We start from the raw sequence: 18,906 nt of genomic DNA, 5'->3' as shown, positions 1-18,906 counted from the left end.
GCAGAACCGACTGCTACAAAATGTATCACAAAATTCAGTCCGAAGGGGATGTTATTCGCTATTTGGACTTCAATAGCCTTTATCCAGGGGTTATGAAATACCAGGTATTTCCTATGGGGCATCCCGATGTTATTATCGATAATTTCGACTATTCTCCTGTGGTATACTTTGGTATTTGCCATGCAAAAGTGGAAGCAGCTACTGATCTCTTTTTACCGGTTTTTCCCATCACAGTTAACGATAAAATTAATCTGCCCCCTGTGTGGAAAGTGTGCTTCCGAAATGACCACATTATGCTCTCATATGGACCAATCATTTACAGGTTATTGAAGCACTCCAGAATTAGATTTAGCATGTTCTCGCGGTTATTAAATTATAGAGTTTTACGAGGTGTGGCATTTTTCTCAAAAATTTGAAGGGGAAGAAAACTTCTTTCCTCATTATATTGATACCTTTCTGAAGCTGAAACAGGAAGCATCTGGATGGCCTGAAAGTCAAAACTGATAGGCTTATCTGGACAAGTTTTTGCTAAGGGAAGGTGTTATGTTAAATAGTGAACACATTAGTATAAACCGTGGTAAACATTCACTTGCTAAGCTTTGTTTGAATTCTCTATGGGGAAAGCTTGGCATGAGAATGTTAAGAACTAAGACCCAGGTGATTTCCTCTTATGAAGACCTCGACCTCGTAGAACGTTTTTTAGATAACAGTATAGTTATCCAAGATGCCAGGTTAGTTTCAGAAGAGCAGATGATGGTTGCCTACTTTCCTATTGAAGGCACTGAGCCTGAAAATAGGAAAGGGAATGCTCTCATCTCCTCATTTGTAGCTGCCTATGGTAGGAAAAAGTTATATGAGGGCAAGGAACCTTAGCAATGATGGCTTTTATACACAGATACTGATTCTTTCATTTTCATTTTCAATGAAAATGAAAGAAACCTTGGGGTGCTAGGCGACAAACTGGACGGTGACTTTATTGTTGAGTTTGTTACCACAGGCCCCAAATCTTATTCCTACAGAACGTGGGGGGGGATAAGATTGTGATCAAATGCAAAGGCATTACTTTAAATTCTCGTGCGGCCACTGAGATTAAGCTGGAATCTATGATAGTAGCAGTAAGGGGTGAGCCACAAAACATCCAAATTCCTGTACCATTTTCTGTCCATAGAGACAAATGGAGCTGTCAACTCAAAACGACCTCCGTAACAAAAAGATTTGGATACACTTTTGCGAAGCGCATAGTATTAACAGACACATGCACTTTTCCCTATGGGTATTTTATAGGATAATTCCTTACACTCACATACCCCATAAGCAAAAGATGCCATCTATGGGACAGAAAACTAAACAACATTCTACCTGGTAGGTAAAAATCCATGGTTGTTTCCCAACACGATAATTTGCAGTGTCGCCCTTCTCTTATACAGTTTTCACATCAATGTTATTGTTACTATTATTCCACAATAGTTTTGTTTTTCTTAGAATTAAAAAAGAAAAATTCGTCTTGGCATGATTACATGGTGACTGTGATAAAAAAAATAAATAATAATAAAGTAAAAAAAATATTGTTGACAAGAAGATTTTTTTTGATATTAAAAGCAAATATTTTTGTTTTTACATGATCTCTGATTATATACAAATAATCACAGTCTAATTATGTTATCATTTTGGATATAATTTCATACATCCATTTACATGTATTATTTCGGAAGTACTCAGTCAGGAAAAACAACATTCGTGTTGTCTCTCATAGAATATTGTAATCAACTAATCAAACCACCACCGGAGCGAATCGTTTACTGTTACAGCGAAAATCAAGAGAAATTTAAAAAAATTACCAATATAGAATTCGTGAATGGTTTGAAGTTACCTGAATTTGATTCTAATGTGAGAAATTTACTCATAATCGATGATTTTGTTCACCAGGCTAAGGACAGCACGGAAATAGCTGATGTTTTCATAAAAGGTTCACATCCGTAACCTCAGTGTCATTCTACTGACACAAAATTTATTCTGTAAAGGTACATATTTTCGAACAATTTCTCTCAATAGTCATTATGTTATTGCTTTTAAAAATCCCCGAGACTCTTTACAGTTTTCTCATTTAGCTTCCCAAGTATTTCCAGGACAAACGAACGTGTTAATTCAGATTTATAAAGATGCAACACGGGAACCCCACTCATAATTAGTTTTAGACTTTAGACCGGAAACACCTGATATTTTACACTTAAGGTCATGGATTTTGACAGGAGAAGAACCCAATACAGTGTTTATCCCTGAATGGCTGATAGACTCAAACGCTATGAATATCTCATCAAGTACTTATCTCATTCCTCTCCCAAACAAGCAAATGATGATTTAAAACGTTGCACCTCCAGCCAAATCACCACACTCTGTGAAATCTGCAAAAATGTTTTATGTGGAAATATTCCACTAAAGCATAATCAGAAGTCACGCCTACGAAGGAAAAAAAAAATTATAAGAGCACTAAGTAACAAATCGCTTCCCTTCATTACCAGAAGAAAACTGGTTTTACAGCACGGGGGGGAGCACTGTTACCATTATTAGGCGGTATCATTGTTCCTTTATTGAGTTCACTTATTAGAAAATGAATATGTTTAAAAAATTTACGCTTCTCCAATCACCAGAGGAGCGTGAACTGTACACACTCGATGATGAAATGAGTGCCATTTTAAAAATAAGAAATAAACATGCAGATGAAAAAGCAAAAGCGTATTTAAATGTTCTGCAAAAGTATTTAGGGTTGAAAAACCAATTGGATCACACAGAAGGAGAGCAACAGGAACATAGACTACCACGTCCAGAACCTTTACTGAACAAACCGAATACCCAGAGCCATTCGCATCAACCATCAACGTCAGCCAGTCCCAGTGAAGAAAATGCTTCCACTCCAATCCCTCCCCGCAAGAGAACTCGAAGAAGGAATACCAAATTCATCTCTCTATCCCCCCGAAAGCTGCGTGCGAATAAAAAACTGGTGTGGAAAAAATGGTAAGTGAAAAAAGTAATTTTTTTAAAATTATTTTTTATTTTTAGTAAATGATCTGTAACAGCATAAGTTACTACAATATCATTTAACCACAAATCCTTAGAATAACATTTTCTAATAATATTTTGTATAGAAAGACCACGACATCTCAATATTAAAACATATACACAATGCAAACCACACACGACAGATTCCTTAGCTTGTACAGCTCCAGAATTATAATGCCATTTATTAGTGTTGATATTCAGAAAGTTAACAATATCGTTTTCGGGTGGACGACCGAAGCTATCGAAAAAATCACCATGTTTGTCTTTAATATAGATAGCTTGCCAATGTTGTCCTGGAAACCAGGTCGGATCTGTGTTCACGACAAACATCGACTGTTGTTTTCTGATCGGATGTTGTGGCAATTCATCACGAGCACAAACTCCTAAACCCACTTTTCTTGTGGTGGGTTCTAACTCTAGTATGTTTAATAATTGTTCAGTGTTCATAGTTCAGTAACACAGAACGATCCTTTGTTACGGATAAAGTACACTCAAATTCTGCATAAAGAACCACTGTGATGTTTTCAGGAAGAGGTTCAGCAAATTTAACTTCGAGTCGCACACTTCCTCTTCTTAACAGGCTGACATGGAGGCAACGGCATTTTGATCTTGCGATAAGTCAAATCCATAGAGAACGTTTCCCTTTACGTATTCTTCATAAGAAATGTCATTACCACAGTCTCTGTTCCATTTGCTTACCGATGTGAACAGTGACATATAACATCTGCTGTAATGCCTTTCTTTGAAGTTCGGAGTCAAAGGTTGTGAGGGATACAGAATACCGTCAGCTGTCACCACAAGAAAATTCAGAGTGAAATGATGAAAATTAAATGGATTTCTGTTGAAAGTGTCATTAAATAAAATAGAGACCAGTCAATAAAACTAGAGACCAGTCCAATAATTATTCTAGATGGTATTTCACCTAGATACAGGTTTTCACGTGTGGCATCTGACATACCCTTGGGAATCGAAAAATAAGACACTTGCACACGATGGTTGGGATATACCATGTTTGACTTGTCTAACACAGACAGGTGAGCCAGGTGAATCTTTGAATTTATTTCGACTTTGTGGACAAAAAGTGTAGCCTCTTCAATTTTCACTTTAGCCTTAGAATCAGCATTTGCAGTCAGTAAACAAAATTCAGGAGAACTGCGAACCATACGAACACGAACAGTAACGTTATTGATCAAGTACCGGTCTTGATGCATGATGTCAGCGTGTATTCGCCCAACCATCTCGACACTTTTCGATTGGTTAATTCGAGCTTGTCGTCTACGCATCCAACATTCACTTTTGGTAAACATATCGGTAACATTAGCCACATCATCTTTAGCAAATAGTTCATTTGTCAGCCGACTCTTTTTAGCATCTCTGTCATAATTTAGTAGGTTTTCAATATAAACCCTATAAGGATACGTGTCTGATGCCACATTTACTAGTTTATCTTGGAGAAAAAAGTCAATTTGACTGAACAGGGAATGGAAAAAATTATTTACAACACCAACAGAAGAATCTTCGATAGGTTTATTATCATTGTCAGTGATGCGCACACGAACGCGTAGGTATGAATTACCCAAATCCAAGTATTCTTCAGATGTACCTGGTATGCAAAATTCCACAGGACCTCCACTGTCAGTACTGGATATTGGCTGGTAGGTGACATAAGAACTTCTTTCCACACACATGTTGACACGAGGGTGGGAAAAGAGATCTAACTCTGACAGCATATCCTCAGCAAAAGATGTCATCTCGCTTGCGCTTTTTAGTATTCGTTTTTTTCTTCTTGCTTCCTTGACCTCTCTGAAGTAATCGACTATGAGCCTTTTCAACAATGGTTTTCCCAGCTTCTGATGCTCTGTTTATAAAGGCTCGACGTACAGGTACCGCTTCCAATACATCTCCTATCATATGCTGACCGGCTTTTAAAGCTTGACGACCGGCAAATTGAGCTGCAGGTTTAAAAGTGGACTTAGAAAGGAGAAGACACTTCTGAAAATGCTACCTAATCCGTACCCACGCTGTATTGGGGGCCCCGTAAACATTTGAGCCCCACCTGCCTGCAATGTGTAATATCTGAGATAATCAATCATCCTTCACTTGTCGGAACTGTAATTTAGCTATTGTCTTGCCACCACGAAAGTGGAACAACTCGCCGCTGTCAGAACGAATTTCAATGCTAATTGACTGAAATGTTTGTTTTCATAACAGATAATAATCAGGTTGAGCAAAAACGAAGGAACACTTGGTGCTGCACTGAACAACTCGTAGCAATGGTGTACATGTGTCACCAACTATCTGTTCATGGATTAAATCAGAATAAACAAAGTATGCGGCTACACCCTTCTTTATATCAATTGGATATTTCCCAGTGATTGTACCTCTCAGTTTAACACCAATCTGATTAAAACCCAGTAGAAGGCCCAAACCCGAGGCCTCCTTGGGAAACAATAGGTTGTAATCTTTTGGCTCTGTCAGAGAAATAGTGTTGTTTGGGTTCTTTTTCCAGTAATCACAGAACTCGCACTGCTTGAAGAAGTTCAGAGGGTGAATTGTAACTGCCATGGGGAATCTTGTACACTTTGTAAAATCCTTCTTTAGACTTTTCGAAAACTTTATTTCCTGTGATGTTGTTGTTTCCGATATTGTTGACTCCTCCTCCACGTATCATATGAAACTCATCGTAACCGGAATCTATGTTATCATATTCTCCGAGAAGATGAATTTCAGGAAGAGCAACTTCCCATTTATTTTTAAGTCTGATCTCGTGTGGTAATTCCACTTGAAATTTCGTTTGCGTGTTTGTAGGAAACATTTTCATACTGGCATTACTGGGAAGGGTTAAGTAAAACATCTTCGCTACGAAAGCAAGAATTATAGGATCAGGGAAAACCAAGCCACTTAACAAAATACTGAAGTTTTCCTTTCTGTTTGCGGTGCTTAAGTACTTGCTCGATTAGATACACGTCTTCCGGAAGTTCAATGGGTATATTAGCCTTTTGCAGCTGAGGTTCATAGAAAGTTCCCTCCACTATCTCTCCGTCCCGACTGCGAACTCTATATACCACAGGGTTTATATTAATAACCTGAGCAATAGTGAACAATTCTCGTGTCCAGTTAACCCAATACCTTTTTCTAAATTTGTGGGTATCATCACTTAAAACCACACTATCACCTACTTGAAATTTTGGTTCGGTAGTCTCCTCTTGGGTTCCGTACAAATATTTCCAAACACGATCCTCGTTGTGAAGGTTAACTTGCGAAGGAGCCATACCGATAGTGCAGTGTGGTGTGAGGTTATAAGTATGTACAAGGATCGGCAATACATTCGTATAACTTTTACGTTTAGTATACGTTTTCCACTTGTAGATCTTTGTTTTCAATGTTCTGATAAATCTTTCTGCAATGGGTGCTTTCATTTCGCTCCTGGTCGTGTAGAAATGAATATTATGGTTCTTAAACAATACACGTACTTTCTTGTTGCAAAACTCTTTTCCTTGATCAGTGTTTATGTAACATGGCACTTCCTCTTTAAAAATAGACTCAAAAGCATTAACAACAGAGTCTGCTGATTTCTTCTTCAGTGTTCGAACCCACGTAAATCGGGAAAAATAATCAGTGCATACAAAAAGGAAACACACACCCTCATTCTCTTTTGCATGTGATGACATATCTGCCAAATCACATTGAAAAGTGTGTAAAAGTGTCGGGACTTTGATTTGATTGCGTTTAAACTTTCTTCTAATGAGTTTATGTCTCACATAAGTAGGTTGTGTTGCTAACCAACTTTTCACGGTTTCATGGGCAAATTTGAATGTTTCTGTAAAGCTTTGATACTTTCCAAACTAACTACTGTATTAGGATTATAGTAATCTACTAACTTTTCCATTACATCAATGATTTTTTTTCTTTGCAGGTTTAAATTAAGAACCATCGCAAAAGTGGCAGATACTTGCTTTTATAGCAGTACTGCTAATATTAGTGACCGCAGAAATTGCCATAATCATTTGGGAAGTAGTATCAAAATCAGGCAATCAAACTTGCCTCATCAAAGAAATGTTATGCCAAGAAAAAACCATTTGCATTGGTGATATACAGTATGTAAATTCCTATTTCGGCATATTGCATTGTAAATAATATCTGTGAAATAAATATGTAAACTTAAAAGAATAAACAGTGTCTTTGATGTGTTATGTATGTTTAAGTAAGAACACTTTTGAAATCACCGTGAATTCACACACGATTTGATTATTAATTATTTATTTATTGAACTTTAAGATCTTAATTAAAAAAAAAATCAGCTAACGCCTTTTTATTCCCGTATACGGGAGTAGGCGAGGCCATTTAGCCCTATCTAACTTTTGGAGACTGAGTGGGCAGTTCAATCTCCACTGGTACCAATCAGAGATAGATGGCCCAAGGCTATCACCAATTAAGCGGTACACAGTGAAGAGAGAAGGCTCAAATGTACCGCCATCTCGTAGTCCCTAACCCTAACAATATATTTAATGTCTGAAATAATGTGGGTTCTACGGTCGATTTTCTTGAGTTTGTGGGACGAAAAACCCGAGTTTCCGGGAGGAAAAACCCGCTTGCCCGTGCCAGAGATCGACTAACTCGGGAACCGGTCGAAAAAAGGCTTAGAAAAATTTCCTCTAGTCGCCGACTAGACTCGAAACTAAGTCTTCCTTCGTGCGGCCAAGCGCCGTGGTGTGCAAACGCCACATCCACTGAGCTACAATTAGACAAATCAAAATATTCGGATGAATTATGAATAAAATATGAACTTGATTAGAATATGAATATAGAAGAAAATACAGATGAGCTATGGAAAAAAAGTGTGTTTGAGTTACATTAGCATATAATTAAATTATTCAGAAAAACTCGAAACACGACCGCCATCACGACTTTCTCTAAGTATTCCAACCCTATAACAGGAAAGAAATACCGCAAAATGTATTGGAAATGTAGTACAGCCATCTATAGAAGAAAAAAAAAACTGTATGTTTGAGTGATATTAGCATATAATAAAATTTTCCAGGAAACCCTAAACACGGCCGCCATGACGACTGTACTGTACTCTAAGAATTCCCAACCTTTAACAGGAAAGAAATACCCATAATGTGTTTGAAATTTGTACACCCATCTATAGACAACCAAAGAAAACATGACGACAATGACTGATGTGTGTCACCCTGGGAAAATTCCAAGATATCTTATCTCAAAAACATCGCCCACAATTCCATAGCCAAACCAAAACACCATGTGATATCACAGAGAGAGAGACATATGTTTCCCAGAAATTTCCAAACACATAACGTCACGATTCTTATCTCTAAATATCACCCACAATGCATAAAGCGAACCAAAATCACCACGTGATGTCCCTGACAGACGAGGGCCCCAGCGAAATTGCAAACATTCCAAAATCTATAATAACAAGCATTCACGTCACGATTCCTTATCTTATCTTGATCTTGATCTAGTCACTAGTGTCCCACCAATCACGACACGATTCCTTATCCACTAATATATCTCCCTTTCCATTCAAAACAACAACGTCACTGATTTACAACTAACAAATGACATCACTTATCTACATCCCATAACAACAAATATTCATGTCACGATTCCTTATCTTATCTTGATCTAGTCACTAGTGTCCCACCAATCACGAAACGATTCCTTATCCACTAATATATCTCCCTTTCCATTCAAAACAACAACGGCACTGATTTACAACTAACAAATGACGTCACTTATTTACAAATAACAAATGACGTCACTTATCTACACCCCATAACAACAAACATTCATGTCACGATTCCTTATCTTATCTTGATCTTGATCTGATCACTAGTGCCCTACCAATCACAACACGAATCCTTATCTCTACCATCAGCCATAATTCCATACGCGAACTAAATTACAAGAACTGAAGCCATTGACACATATGCCCCAGGGAAATTCCAAACATTCCAATCGCCCACAATGACGTCAACCAATGACGTCACAATTCCTTATCTTATCTTGATCTTGATCTGGTCACTAGTACCTACCCTACTACTGAGAGTATTTTCCTGAGTCAGCATCCTTATGTTTCCGGGTATATAGATGCTTGATGTCGCTTCTACCTCCATGAACAACGGAAAAATGGACATCACAATGTTGGCATACCACTCTTGTTCCATCACTACACAGCTTGGGCATTTTAAGAAATTTGAATGCTTTTTGGAGATCGTCATTAAAACTGCAGTTTCTCCTCTTTGACATTGCACTGATAGACTTAAAGATTTAAAAAATATGAAATTTGAAGTACCGGAATTCAATAACAAAGCCCATGTTTATTGTACAGGTAAAAAAAAAATGATGCTACAGCAGAACATACACCGCGTCTGAGACGCACAAGTGTTGGCTACATGTATTTTTTATTTTCTCTGAGCAATGCGACTTCATGGTTCTACAAATTACTGGTATCCATGTTATTGATATACGATTATAGGTTATGAATAATAATTTATGCTTGACCAATATTAAAGTATATTTATAGTTTTTATTAAAAGCGGGACAAAATTGACATTTTTATTAAAACGATGGAACAGCCACGAAATATGAAAAAAACGGTACGTGTGGTCAGCCTACCTATGCATCATCAGTATTCAATTCTTGCAGTTTCTCATGCCATGGTATTTCCCCAAGCAGTATCCTGAGTCAGTTATTCCATACATCCCTTCTTAACTGAAAATTCCACGCATGTATTCACCTCCAAGGTCAATATCTCATGATTACTCTCTCACCTGTTGGTGGTAATGTGGTCATCATGGTTACAAACAAATACTGCGATGCAATATGCTAGATCTAGGATTCTGAAATCCATGATACCCTAAATCACATGCTGCTACAGGTAATTATTCCTTAGTAACTGCATAAATTTCATTTCCATTTATCACTGCGTCCTTTCCACCTTCCAATCCGTGTCCCATAGTTGAAGTTACCTCAATAAATTACCGGTATCCGTGGAACAGATTAAGACAGATTAAGTTTAGGGCCTCCCTTGATGAGTCTAAGGACTCCTTGGAATAGTTCGTGATAATAATAAACACGATTAGTAATTTGATTTTCAATTATTAATAAAACCAAGAGTAGATTGCTAAGTCTTCATTGCTATGGTATGTGAATAAACTACTTCATTTTGATTTCGTTTTTTCGTGGTCTAACTTCTTCTTCTTCTTCTTTTTTTTAGTGCAATTTTCATTGGTATGCATGATAACAAATATATTATTCTATGCTATTGAGTGGTCTGAAGAAGTGTGAGAAACACAATCGTTCAGATTATACTATGGTAAATTGTTCGCTTCAGTTTGCGCAGTTAGATGGCGCTTAATGCTTTTTGGGGGTGTTAGTGGAAAAAAAAAAAAAAAAAAAAGAGGCTTGGATGGTCGTTTGGTGTTCGTTCTGCAGTGCGTATGAGACGCGGTCTTGTAAAGTTGTGATAGAGGTAGGAGACGTGGCTACTAAAACCTCCTCCCCTCTAGAGACGGAAATAATAATTTAAGAAGCATATTTGTATAATCTGATGGGGGATTATAATTTTAACATCGCTTCTGGCGTAAGAACCTTATCTCCAGTCGACTTTCAACAAAATTCTGTAAACACTTCTATGTTCTTTAGTGCTGAGCCGGTCACCCATACAATGCAGGATGATTTGCTGTTCGAGAAGTCAGCCGGCAAGCAGCAGCAGCTGTCTCCCAAAGTAGAGAACGCAATAAATGGTGAGCATGCTTTAGATGAATTTACGGGGAGGCAACAGAAAATCGAAGATTCGGTGTCAGCAGTAAATGGTCCGAGTGATAAAAAAGGCCTAGAGACGCCAACATCTGGAACAGTGAATTCCACTTTACATTTAGGATTTTCCGAACCATCCAGTTGTATCACGACAACATCACCAAGTTTTTGGTCTATCAGTACAGACGATACGTTTATCCAGGGAATATCTGCCATCAATGGCACTTTATCGTTTCAAAACTTTTCCTCCCCAAATGCTAATCCCATCTTTAATACTAACTTGGGACCTCAAATAAGCATGCCTCAGCAGAATCAACCCCAGAGGCGAGCTATCACTGGTGCTCATAATTTCGCACAGAATAGGCATCAACCTCCTTTTAACTTATTTAAATCTTACACAAACTGGAGTAACCCTCACCAAACAACGTGGTCTGCTCCACAGACACCAAATGCGCTTTCACCATGGAATACTGTAAACTTAGCAAATCACAAACGATCCGTGCCAAACCTTAGTCCTCTTTCCCCAATGAAAAAATCACCATCGGGAACTGGGCATCACTCGATGGTAATATCTCCGTCCAAATTTCGGAGAAGCACATCTTTACCCGTTGGAAAACCATTTCCTCATGGTTTAGGATCTACTGCAGCATTTGATATAATTTCCTCGGATGAGAGTAGAGATGGAAATCTGATTTTGCCCTTTCAAGTAAGTGCCAAGAAAAGATTAGTAAAATAAATATATTGCTAAGCTTTTTAATTTTTATGGCCATATTTCATTAGTGCAAATATCATAGGTTGTTACAATGCAATAATTCAAGATCTTGATATAAACTTTTAGCAATATTATATCATTAAGTTAATTCAGAATATCTTTGACACTATTAGTTCTCTGCCCAAGTATAGAAATATTTCTTTATTGTTATAATATAAAAACTATCAAATGTTCTGTACACTATAAATATAAGCCATTTCACCTTGGATAACTTGACTGTTGCCCAAAATTATGTATGTGTTAAGCTGAATGATAAAGCCAAAATTTAAACTACCCATAACATTGTTTTTTTTCTGTTTGCACATTAAACCTGGTGACCTATTGTGGACAAATCACTTTCAGTAAACCAAATTTCATTAGGATAATCTTGAAAGAAATGCTAATCAACATTTCTGTATACAGTATGTATAAATGTTTGAAATCATTTTGTTGCCCAATTAGTTCATTAGTAAATGAGTTTTGCTATTAAAGATCAATGTGATTACTGTTAATAGTTTACAAACAAATATCCATGGATTGCTGAAAGACCTTTTAATGATTCATGCCAAACTCCCAACCCAAATATATATTTTTTGTTATATGTATTTCATAATTTCATCAATTTCCTATAAATTGCATATTCTGTGTGCTTCTTTTTCATTGTGGAATAGTTTATTCCTCTATACTCAAAGGTAAATAGCTTTTCTTTTGTACATGTTTGTAGCATTGAAAAAAAAAAAGATTATTTACATGACAAGCACTTTTCATAACTACAATGGCAATAAATTTTCAAGTAGGTTTCTTTTCTGAAAGAAGACAAAAATGTATATTTCAAATTCAACATTTTATGTGCAGTTTTAAATGTTGAAACTGAACTTTTTCTGGCACTCATGTAAGTTTTGAAAAATTCCTAAATCAGTACACGGTACATAGTATAATTAGATGGTACACTTTTCCAGGAAACTTAATCTTCAACTACTGATGTTTGTTTCTAACTATTTGGTGCTTCTCTAATTTCTAGCAGTAGGTTTTTTATGTGAATCATATCCAAGAAAGGTTGTAAACCTATAGTGTATTGATACTGTGGGTGGGCTAAGTGTTAGATGATTTGGAAAACTGCTCTACAGATCAAGTGTGTAACTTTGTCATTTCTAGTATTTAAGCTTATACATTGATTGTTTGACTCGCATTGGTAATTTTAGCACTGAGACAACGTAGATAATGTAACTTATTTCTTGTATTTTGCCAGAGTCATCACTTGGAACTAAACACCATTAGCAGCCAACAAAGATAAGTGCATGCAGGCACTATGTGAATAAAAGAAACTAAGGGAAAAAACAAAGCGGTATGTAAATTGTATTGATTAGTTACTTTCATTGCATTCTTGGCAATTGAGTTGATGACCAGAGAATAAGTGACTAGATTTGAAGCCATTTTGTGCATCCAAATTAATTCAGTTTGGGATTGTGTTTTAGTAGAGGTAGATTCAAGGAACCATCTTTTAGTCTGTATATTGTTGCGGCGAAATAACGTGGTCTCTCAGTGGATTTTGTAGTGGGTATCTTGCAGAGCACTTGCTAGACACCAGGCAAACCTAAGAATTTTAGTTTGTCTTTTGTTGTTGTGTGCCAACCAATCATTTTCGACTCTTGGTGACCTTGTGTGAATAAAGGCTCTCCATCCCACTCAGACTCTTGCCTCTTCTTTCAGTAATTGTAGGTTCAAGTTGGTAAGTTCTTTTATGTTGTCCATCCAACTCTTTTGTGGTCTTCCTCTTCTTCTCATTCTCTTAATTCTCGTGGAAAGGCTTACACGTTGGTTATGCATTTTTACTAAATAGCTTAAGGAAATTACAACGTATACTAGGATATACATTAAAATAAATTTTAATACATTTCCAATATTTCGGCAACGTCACGTTGCCATTTTCACAGGAACTTAAAAGCAAGACACCTGCGTGCAAGCACAACAAACAGTAAATGAGGACGAAGCAGGAAGCTATTCTTTCTCCTAAAAGTCCTGATGGTGTCCCCTAGCGGGCAATGTTGGTATTCTTGGGTGATTGGGCTGAAGGTCTTCTGATGTAGGTTTCCCAAATTTGGAGCAGTCTCATGCAGTCTCATGGTGTATTATCATGGCTTTCATCCACCGTATTGTATGGCGGATATCCAGCGCATGGTCTGCAAGACCAGAGTGGCTGTATTGGTGAAACCAGATGTATTCTCTTAATCTTCCCCAACATAACTGCCTTTTCCAATGATTTATTAGCTCACATAATATTATTATTATTTTACACCTCCATGGAGTCCAAGGACTCATCGAGGGAGGGCATCTGCTCTACACCTCTATCTCCACCATTCAATCACCAACTGACTGCAACTGCACCAACTCCATCTACTGCTGACCACCACTGGTATTTCCACAGACAATCACAAACATCCATGCCCACGGCAGGATTCGAACCCACAGCCTTTTGGCTGGAGAGTGGATACACTATCCGCTCGGCTATCCAGGCCGTCAAATAATATGACCATAGTGCGTTGACTACTGTTTAGCAATCATCGCTTCCAAGGAGCATTCTGTCTTTATATTCTCTAAAACCTTCTTACTGGTCATTCTTGCAGTCCATGGGATTCTTAATAGTTGCCTCCACATCCATAATTCAAATGAATTAACTTTCTGTCTTTATTCTTAATAATTCAGCTTTCACATCCATACATTACTACTGGAAATACCATTATTTTTGACAATTCTAATTTTCATGGCCTTACACTTCTATCTAGGTTAAAATTGGTTTGAACACTGTCTTGTATAGCTAATTTAGTTTTTCATTTTTTTTATTTTTGTTTTATTTTATTTTATAGTGGCTTGAAGGTGGTAAATAGATTTATTTATTTATTTTCTGTAGGAAGGGGTAGTGTCATGACTGTTAGTGAATGCATCTATGTGTGCATATGAATCCTAATCCTGTGGCTTCCTCTCTTTGAGAGGGTTGCAGCTGATTACTAGGGAGCTAATTATGAAGCAAGGTGATTTCCCATTATCTTCCTTGCTGTAAGTATATACAACTTTAGATGTGTGTTCACGGGACCGGTTTGTTTGTTTTGAGGGATGAAAAGTTACCGGGAGAAAAAACTCTCCACCTCAGTATGAGACCATTAACTCACCCTTAGTTGAAAGAGACCAGCTAAAGGTTCCTCACGTCATGGACCAGAATTTTTCTGACCAAAGGGCTTCGTCTATACTGATTGAGCTATGGAGTGCATATGGGTGGGTGGATTTTCTGTACATTTGCTAACTTTTCAGATGTGCTATGGATATGATTGTGATTTTACTGTAGTTTGTTTAGGAGGGTGGGAGTGTGTGGGTATGTCATTTTTTTTTAATTTTGTTAGTGTAGTCATTTGCTAAAAAAACATTGTGTCTGGTTTAGTTCAGTATTGAGGACCTTATCATTAAAACAAATCCATTTTGTTTGTATATGTGTGTAGGTGGGTTTTCTGTAGACAGAGGATGTCAGGGATCCATCTGGTTGTGCAAATGAAGTGTTTAAGAAGGGAAGACTTTACTTTTTAAAGTAAAGTGAATTCTGGGAGTTCACTCAGATGTTGGCTCAGATGTGTAAAGGCCTTCAGTATGTCCAGGCAATGTGGCCTAATGGTGAACATATTAGCTACACAATATAACCAAACTAAATTCTCTAGGATAGGGTGGAGATTAGCACGTTTTCTTCTGATAGATGCCTCAATAAAAACATTGACCAGGGAGGATGTAGAAAGTGACATATTTGAGGACTTTAGGATTTTCCTTATTTTTTCAATTAATTTCTCTTATTCATATTAATTGTTTTGCACATATCTACTTCTGTATTGTTCTGATGGCAGTTTGATTTAAAAACGGAAATTATTTAAATTATTTTAGTATGACATAGTGTGAGTGATATGTGGTAACCCTCAATGAGCCACTTACTCTGGAGGTCTCTTGTAATAAGTATAAGCAAATTATTATTATTTTTTTTTTCATGGAGCTTCTTACTGTAATGAACTGTTTTGGGATTCAGTTGATTTATGATTATGTCATCTGTTCATGCCTGTAATCTTTCTCAGGACTCTCATATCTGCAGGTCTCTAGTCTTTGGTCAAGTGTTTTACTTCTTACCCAGCTCTCAGATCCATAAGTTAAAATTGGTTTGAACACTGTCTTGTATACAGCTAATTTAGTGTTTTGACTAATTTCTCTCTTATTCCATATAAATTTATTCATTTGATTTCCTACCATACCAGCTGGGTCTATTTTCATATTTATTTTACGATCGTCACTAAAAGTCGTGCCTAAGTAGTGAAATGTTTTATGTGTTTATAGGTTCTCCATTCACAATGCAGTTGATATTTTCAATGCTTCAACCTATTTTAATTGTTTTTGTCTTGTTATTGCTGACCTTCATACCATATCTATTACAACACTTATTCAATTTAGTCAAGGAATTTTGCAGACTTGTAGTGGATTTATTTAGAAGTATAACATCATCTGCTTAAAGAACTGAGATTAACCTCTCATATTTTGATTATCAGCTTTAATACCACTTTCCTTCATATTGTACATCCTTGTCTGACACCAGATTTAATATTAAACCATCTTCCTGTACGTCAATTCTAACTGCTGACTTGCAATTCAAATAAAGACTAAGTATTGCTTGATATAATGCCCCCATTGACTCCATGTAACTGTAGTGTTTTTTTCTCTCTCTCTCTCTCTCTATTAGCACCTGGACCTGCTCTGCCTACAGTGCAAGATGTACATTCTCATGGGGGTGGCAAAATTGGAATAAACTATACGAAAAATAAGGGAGAAAGGGGAGGCAAAATATGCTACTGCATGGGGCGGCAAAATTCCTAAGGGTGGCCCTACTTGGCACCTTGTCATATGCCTTTTCCATATATATAAAACTTAAATACAGATCTCTGTTATATGCCCATGATTTTAGTTTAGAAATAGTTTAGAAATCATGATGATAACCGTGATTTCTAAACTATTTGTCTTAAAGTGCAAATCTGATCCTGACAGCCTCTGTTTAGCCTTAATCCAGCTTGTTCTTCACCAAGCTTCTTTTCCACAATCCTTCTCAACCATTTCTCCTGTATACTTGCATAAATCTTACCAGGAACACTCAGTAGAGAAATACCTCTCAGTAATTCTCAGTTTTATTTAGTTTCATTTCCCTTTTTATATATGGATACTATGAGAGCTCTACTCCAATCATTTGGAATTCGTCCCTCTCTCCAGGCCAGAATTTTTTTTGATGGGAAAGTGAATGGAGTGAGCTGCTGGGGATTGTTCAGTGCCTTGTCATTGAATGAGTTTAAGTTGTAGTGTGATAGGTATTGCACAGCTAAGCATATACTTGAATGAGTCAGAAGTGCCTCTGTATTGTACTGCCCTTTGGTTGGAAGCTGCAGGCTTAAATCCTAGGATGCAAGAAGGGCATTTTTGAAATGAAAATGAAACTCCAGGTTTTCATCTGCAAAAGAAAAACCAGAAGAATTATGGCCAGATTGTTGGCCGTAATTCAAACAAAACCAGGTTTTCCTGTTGATTGTGTTTTCTGGCTGGTTTATCTGTTTTTCTCAGAAAGAAAATCTTACCACTTCTTAATGAGCAAGAAAGAAAAAAATATGGAATAGTTTTTGAAAATTTAATAACTGATGAGATAGAGTGAGGAAAAGATTTTTTTTGTGGAGTGTTAAGTGTATTGATAGGAAATGAATTTAAAGAGAAGTAAGTGTACTGTGAGCTTGTAAGCATCCCACGATAGTCATAGAACTCCTCATGAAAGTTGTGAAATTATTATTCTGGATCTCTCTCTGAGTCATGACTGAGTATGGGAGGTTCACCTTAGATGACAGTATCATACGACTCCTTAGTCATTCTTTATGTGCATTCTCACTATCCTCTAAGGCAGGCATGGGCAATCTTTCCTAGTTCGGGGGCCAAATTATCACTGTCTCTGAGTCAAGGGCCAAACCAAATTATTAAATAAAATAAATTGATATTAAATGAATTAAAACAAGTTGCTACTTCATATTTCATTTATTTATAATATAATGCTTTGGTATAAAGCTCTACATAAATTTTATAATATAATGAACGGCATAACAATTTAATGTGAAGATTGGCCTTGTACTTCAACTACGAGACTCAATATTGACGTTAATGTTACTTAAGGATAATCGCATAGAATTTTCTAGGTTTTCATCCGTTATTCTTGTCCGAATCTTTGATTTATTGTATTTCATCCTCGAAAAAAACTGTTCACACATATATGTGCCGCGAAAAGACAAACTTCTTGAAAAGGCGTGTAAATTTGTATATTTTTCTTCCACCAAATAAAATTTATAAAAATCTGTCAAAGCAATGTTGTTAAATTGTGATTTTAGCACTAAATCCGCCTGAAGCTCAATAAGTTCCATCTGTAAGTTTTCTGGCACATTATTTACATCAGCGTCCATTGGACGAGCAAATATATAGCGAATGTGGAGTTTTTGTTTTTGAAGTTGGTAAACCTTATTGCTCTGAGTGCCTTCAATTCATCTCCATAACAATTATAAGGGATATTTTTATGAGTTGCTAGAGTAGGAAAATGATAACAATTTTTAGCTGTTATCTGACTTTCCAACAATCTTAGTTTATTATAAAAAGCTTTGACATGTCCATGCAGTTCATGAACCAATTGTCCTTGTTTTTGCAATTTAAGATTCAGTTCATTTAGGTATCTGGTGACATCTACAACGATGCTAAATCGCACACCCACTCATCATCTTTTACTTAGTTAATTGTGTTTCCTTTTATGTCCATAAAATCTGCAATGTCTTGTCTCAAATCATAAAATCGTTTTAACATTTTACCTTTACTCAACCACCTCACTTCACAATAATAAGACACATCTTCATAATCCGAAAATAGGTCTGCCAAATACTCCTTAAATCGATGGTGATTAAGTTCACGTGACTTAATAAAGTTAATACTGGCTACTACAGCTTCCATGACATTTGTGAATTTAATCGATTTTGCACACAAATTTTGTTGGTGGATAATGCAGTGAAAATTTGTTAAATTTTCCGGATGGATCTGTAGTTCTATTGCTCTTTCGTGAACTATTCCAATAAATCCCTTCTGTGCACCAACCATTGCAGGGGCTTCATCAGTGCATATGCCAGATAGTGAACTCCGTTTAAGCCCAAATCTCTCGAAGACTGTGTTCTGTTTCAAATATATCTTCACCGGTGGTTGTTCCTTTTAACGGCCAAAGCGCCAAT

At 36.8% G+C, this 18,906-nt stretch overlaps 1 protein-coding gene across 2 annotated transcripts in view; it reads left to right on the top strand.

Annotated features, from left to right (window-relative positions):
- Positions 1–10,573: 10,573 nt before the first annotated feature.
- LOC150107267 (cytoplasmic polyadenylation element-binding protein 2-like) overlaps positions 10,574–18,906 on the top strand; it is a 267,241-nt gene continuing 258,908 nt past the window's right edge. For both annotated transcript variants that reach the window (XM_090391770.1, XM_090391771.1), the window contains exon 1: positions 10,574–11,548. In XM_090391770.1, the coding sequence (XP_090247896.1) occupies positions 10,634–11,548 (915 nt within the window). In that variant the 5' untranslated portion in view covers positions 10,574–10,633. The remainder of the gene's footprint in view (positions 11,549–18,906) is intronic.

This window comes from Typopeltis vanoorti, chromosome 4 (assembly GCF_054136105.1).
Source record: "Typopeltis vanoorti isolate ZY-2024b chromosome 4, IOZ_Tvanoo_1.0, whole genome shotgun sequence".
Classification (NCBI taxonomy): domain Eukaryota; kingdom Metazoa; phylum Arthropoda; class Arachnida; order Uropygi; family Thelyphonidae; genus Typopeltis; species Typopeltis vanoorti.
Note: the sequence above shows the minus strand (reverse complement) of the source record. Positions and strands in the feature narration are given on the sequence as shown.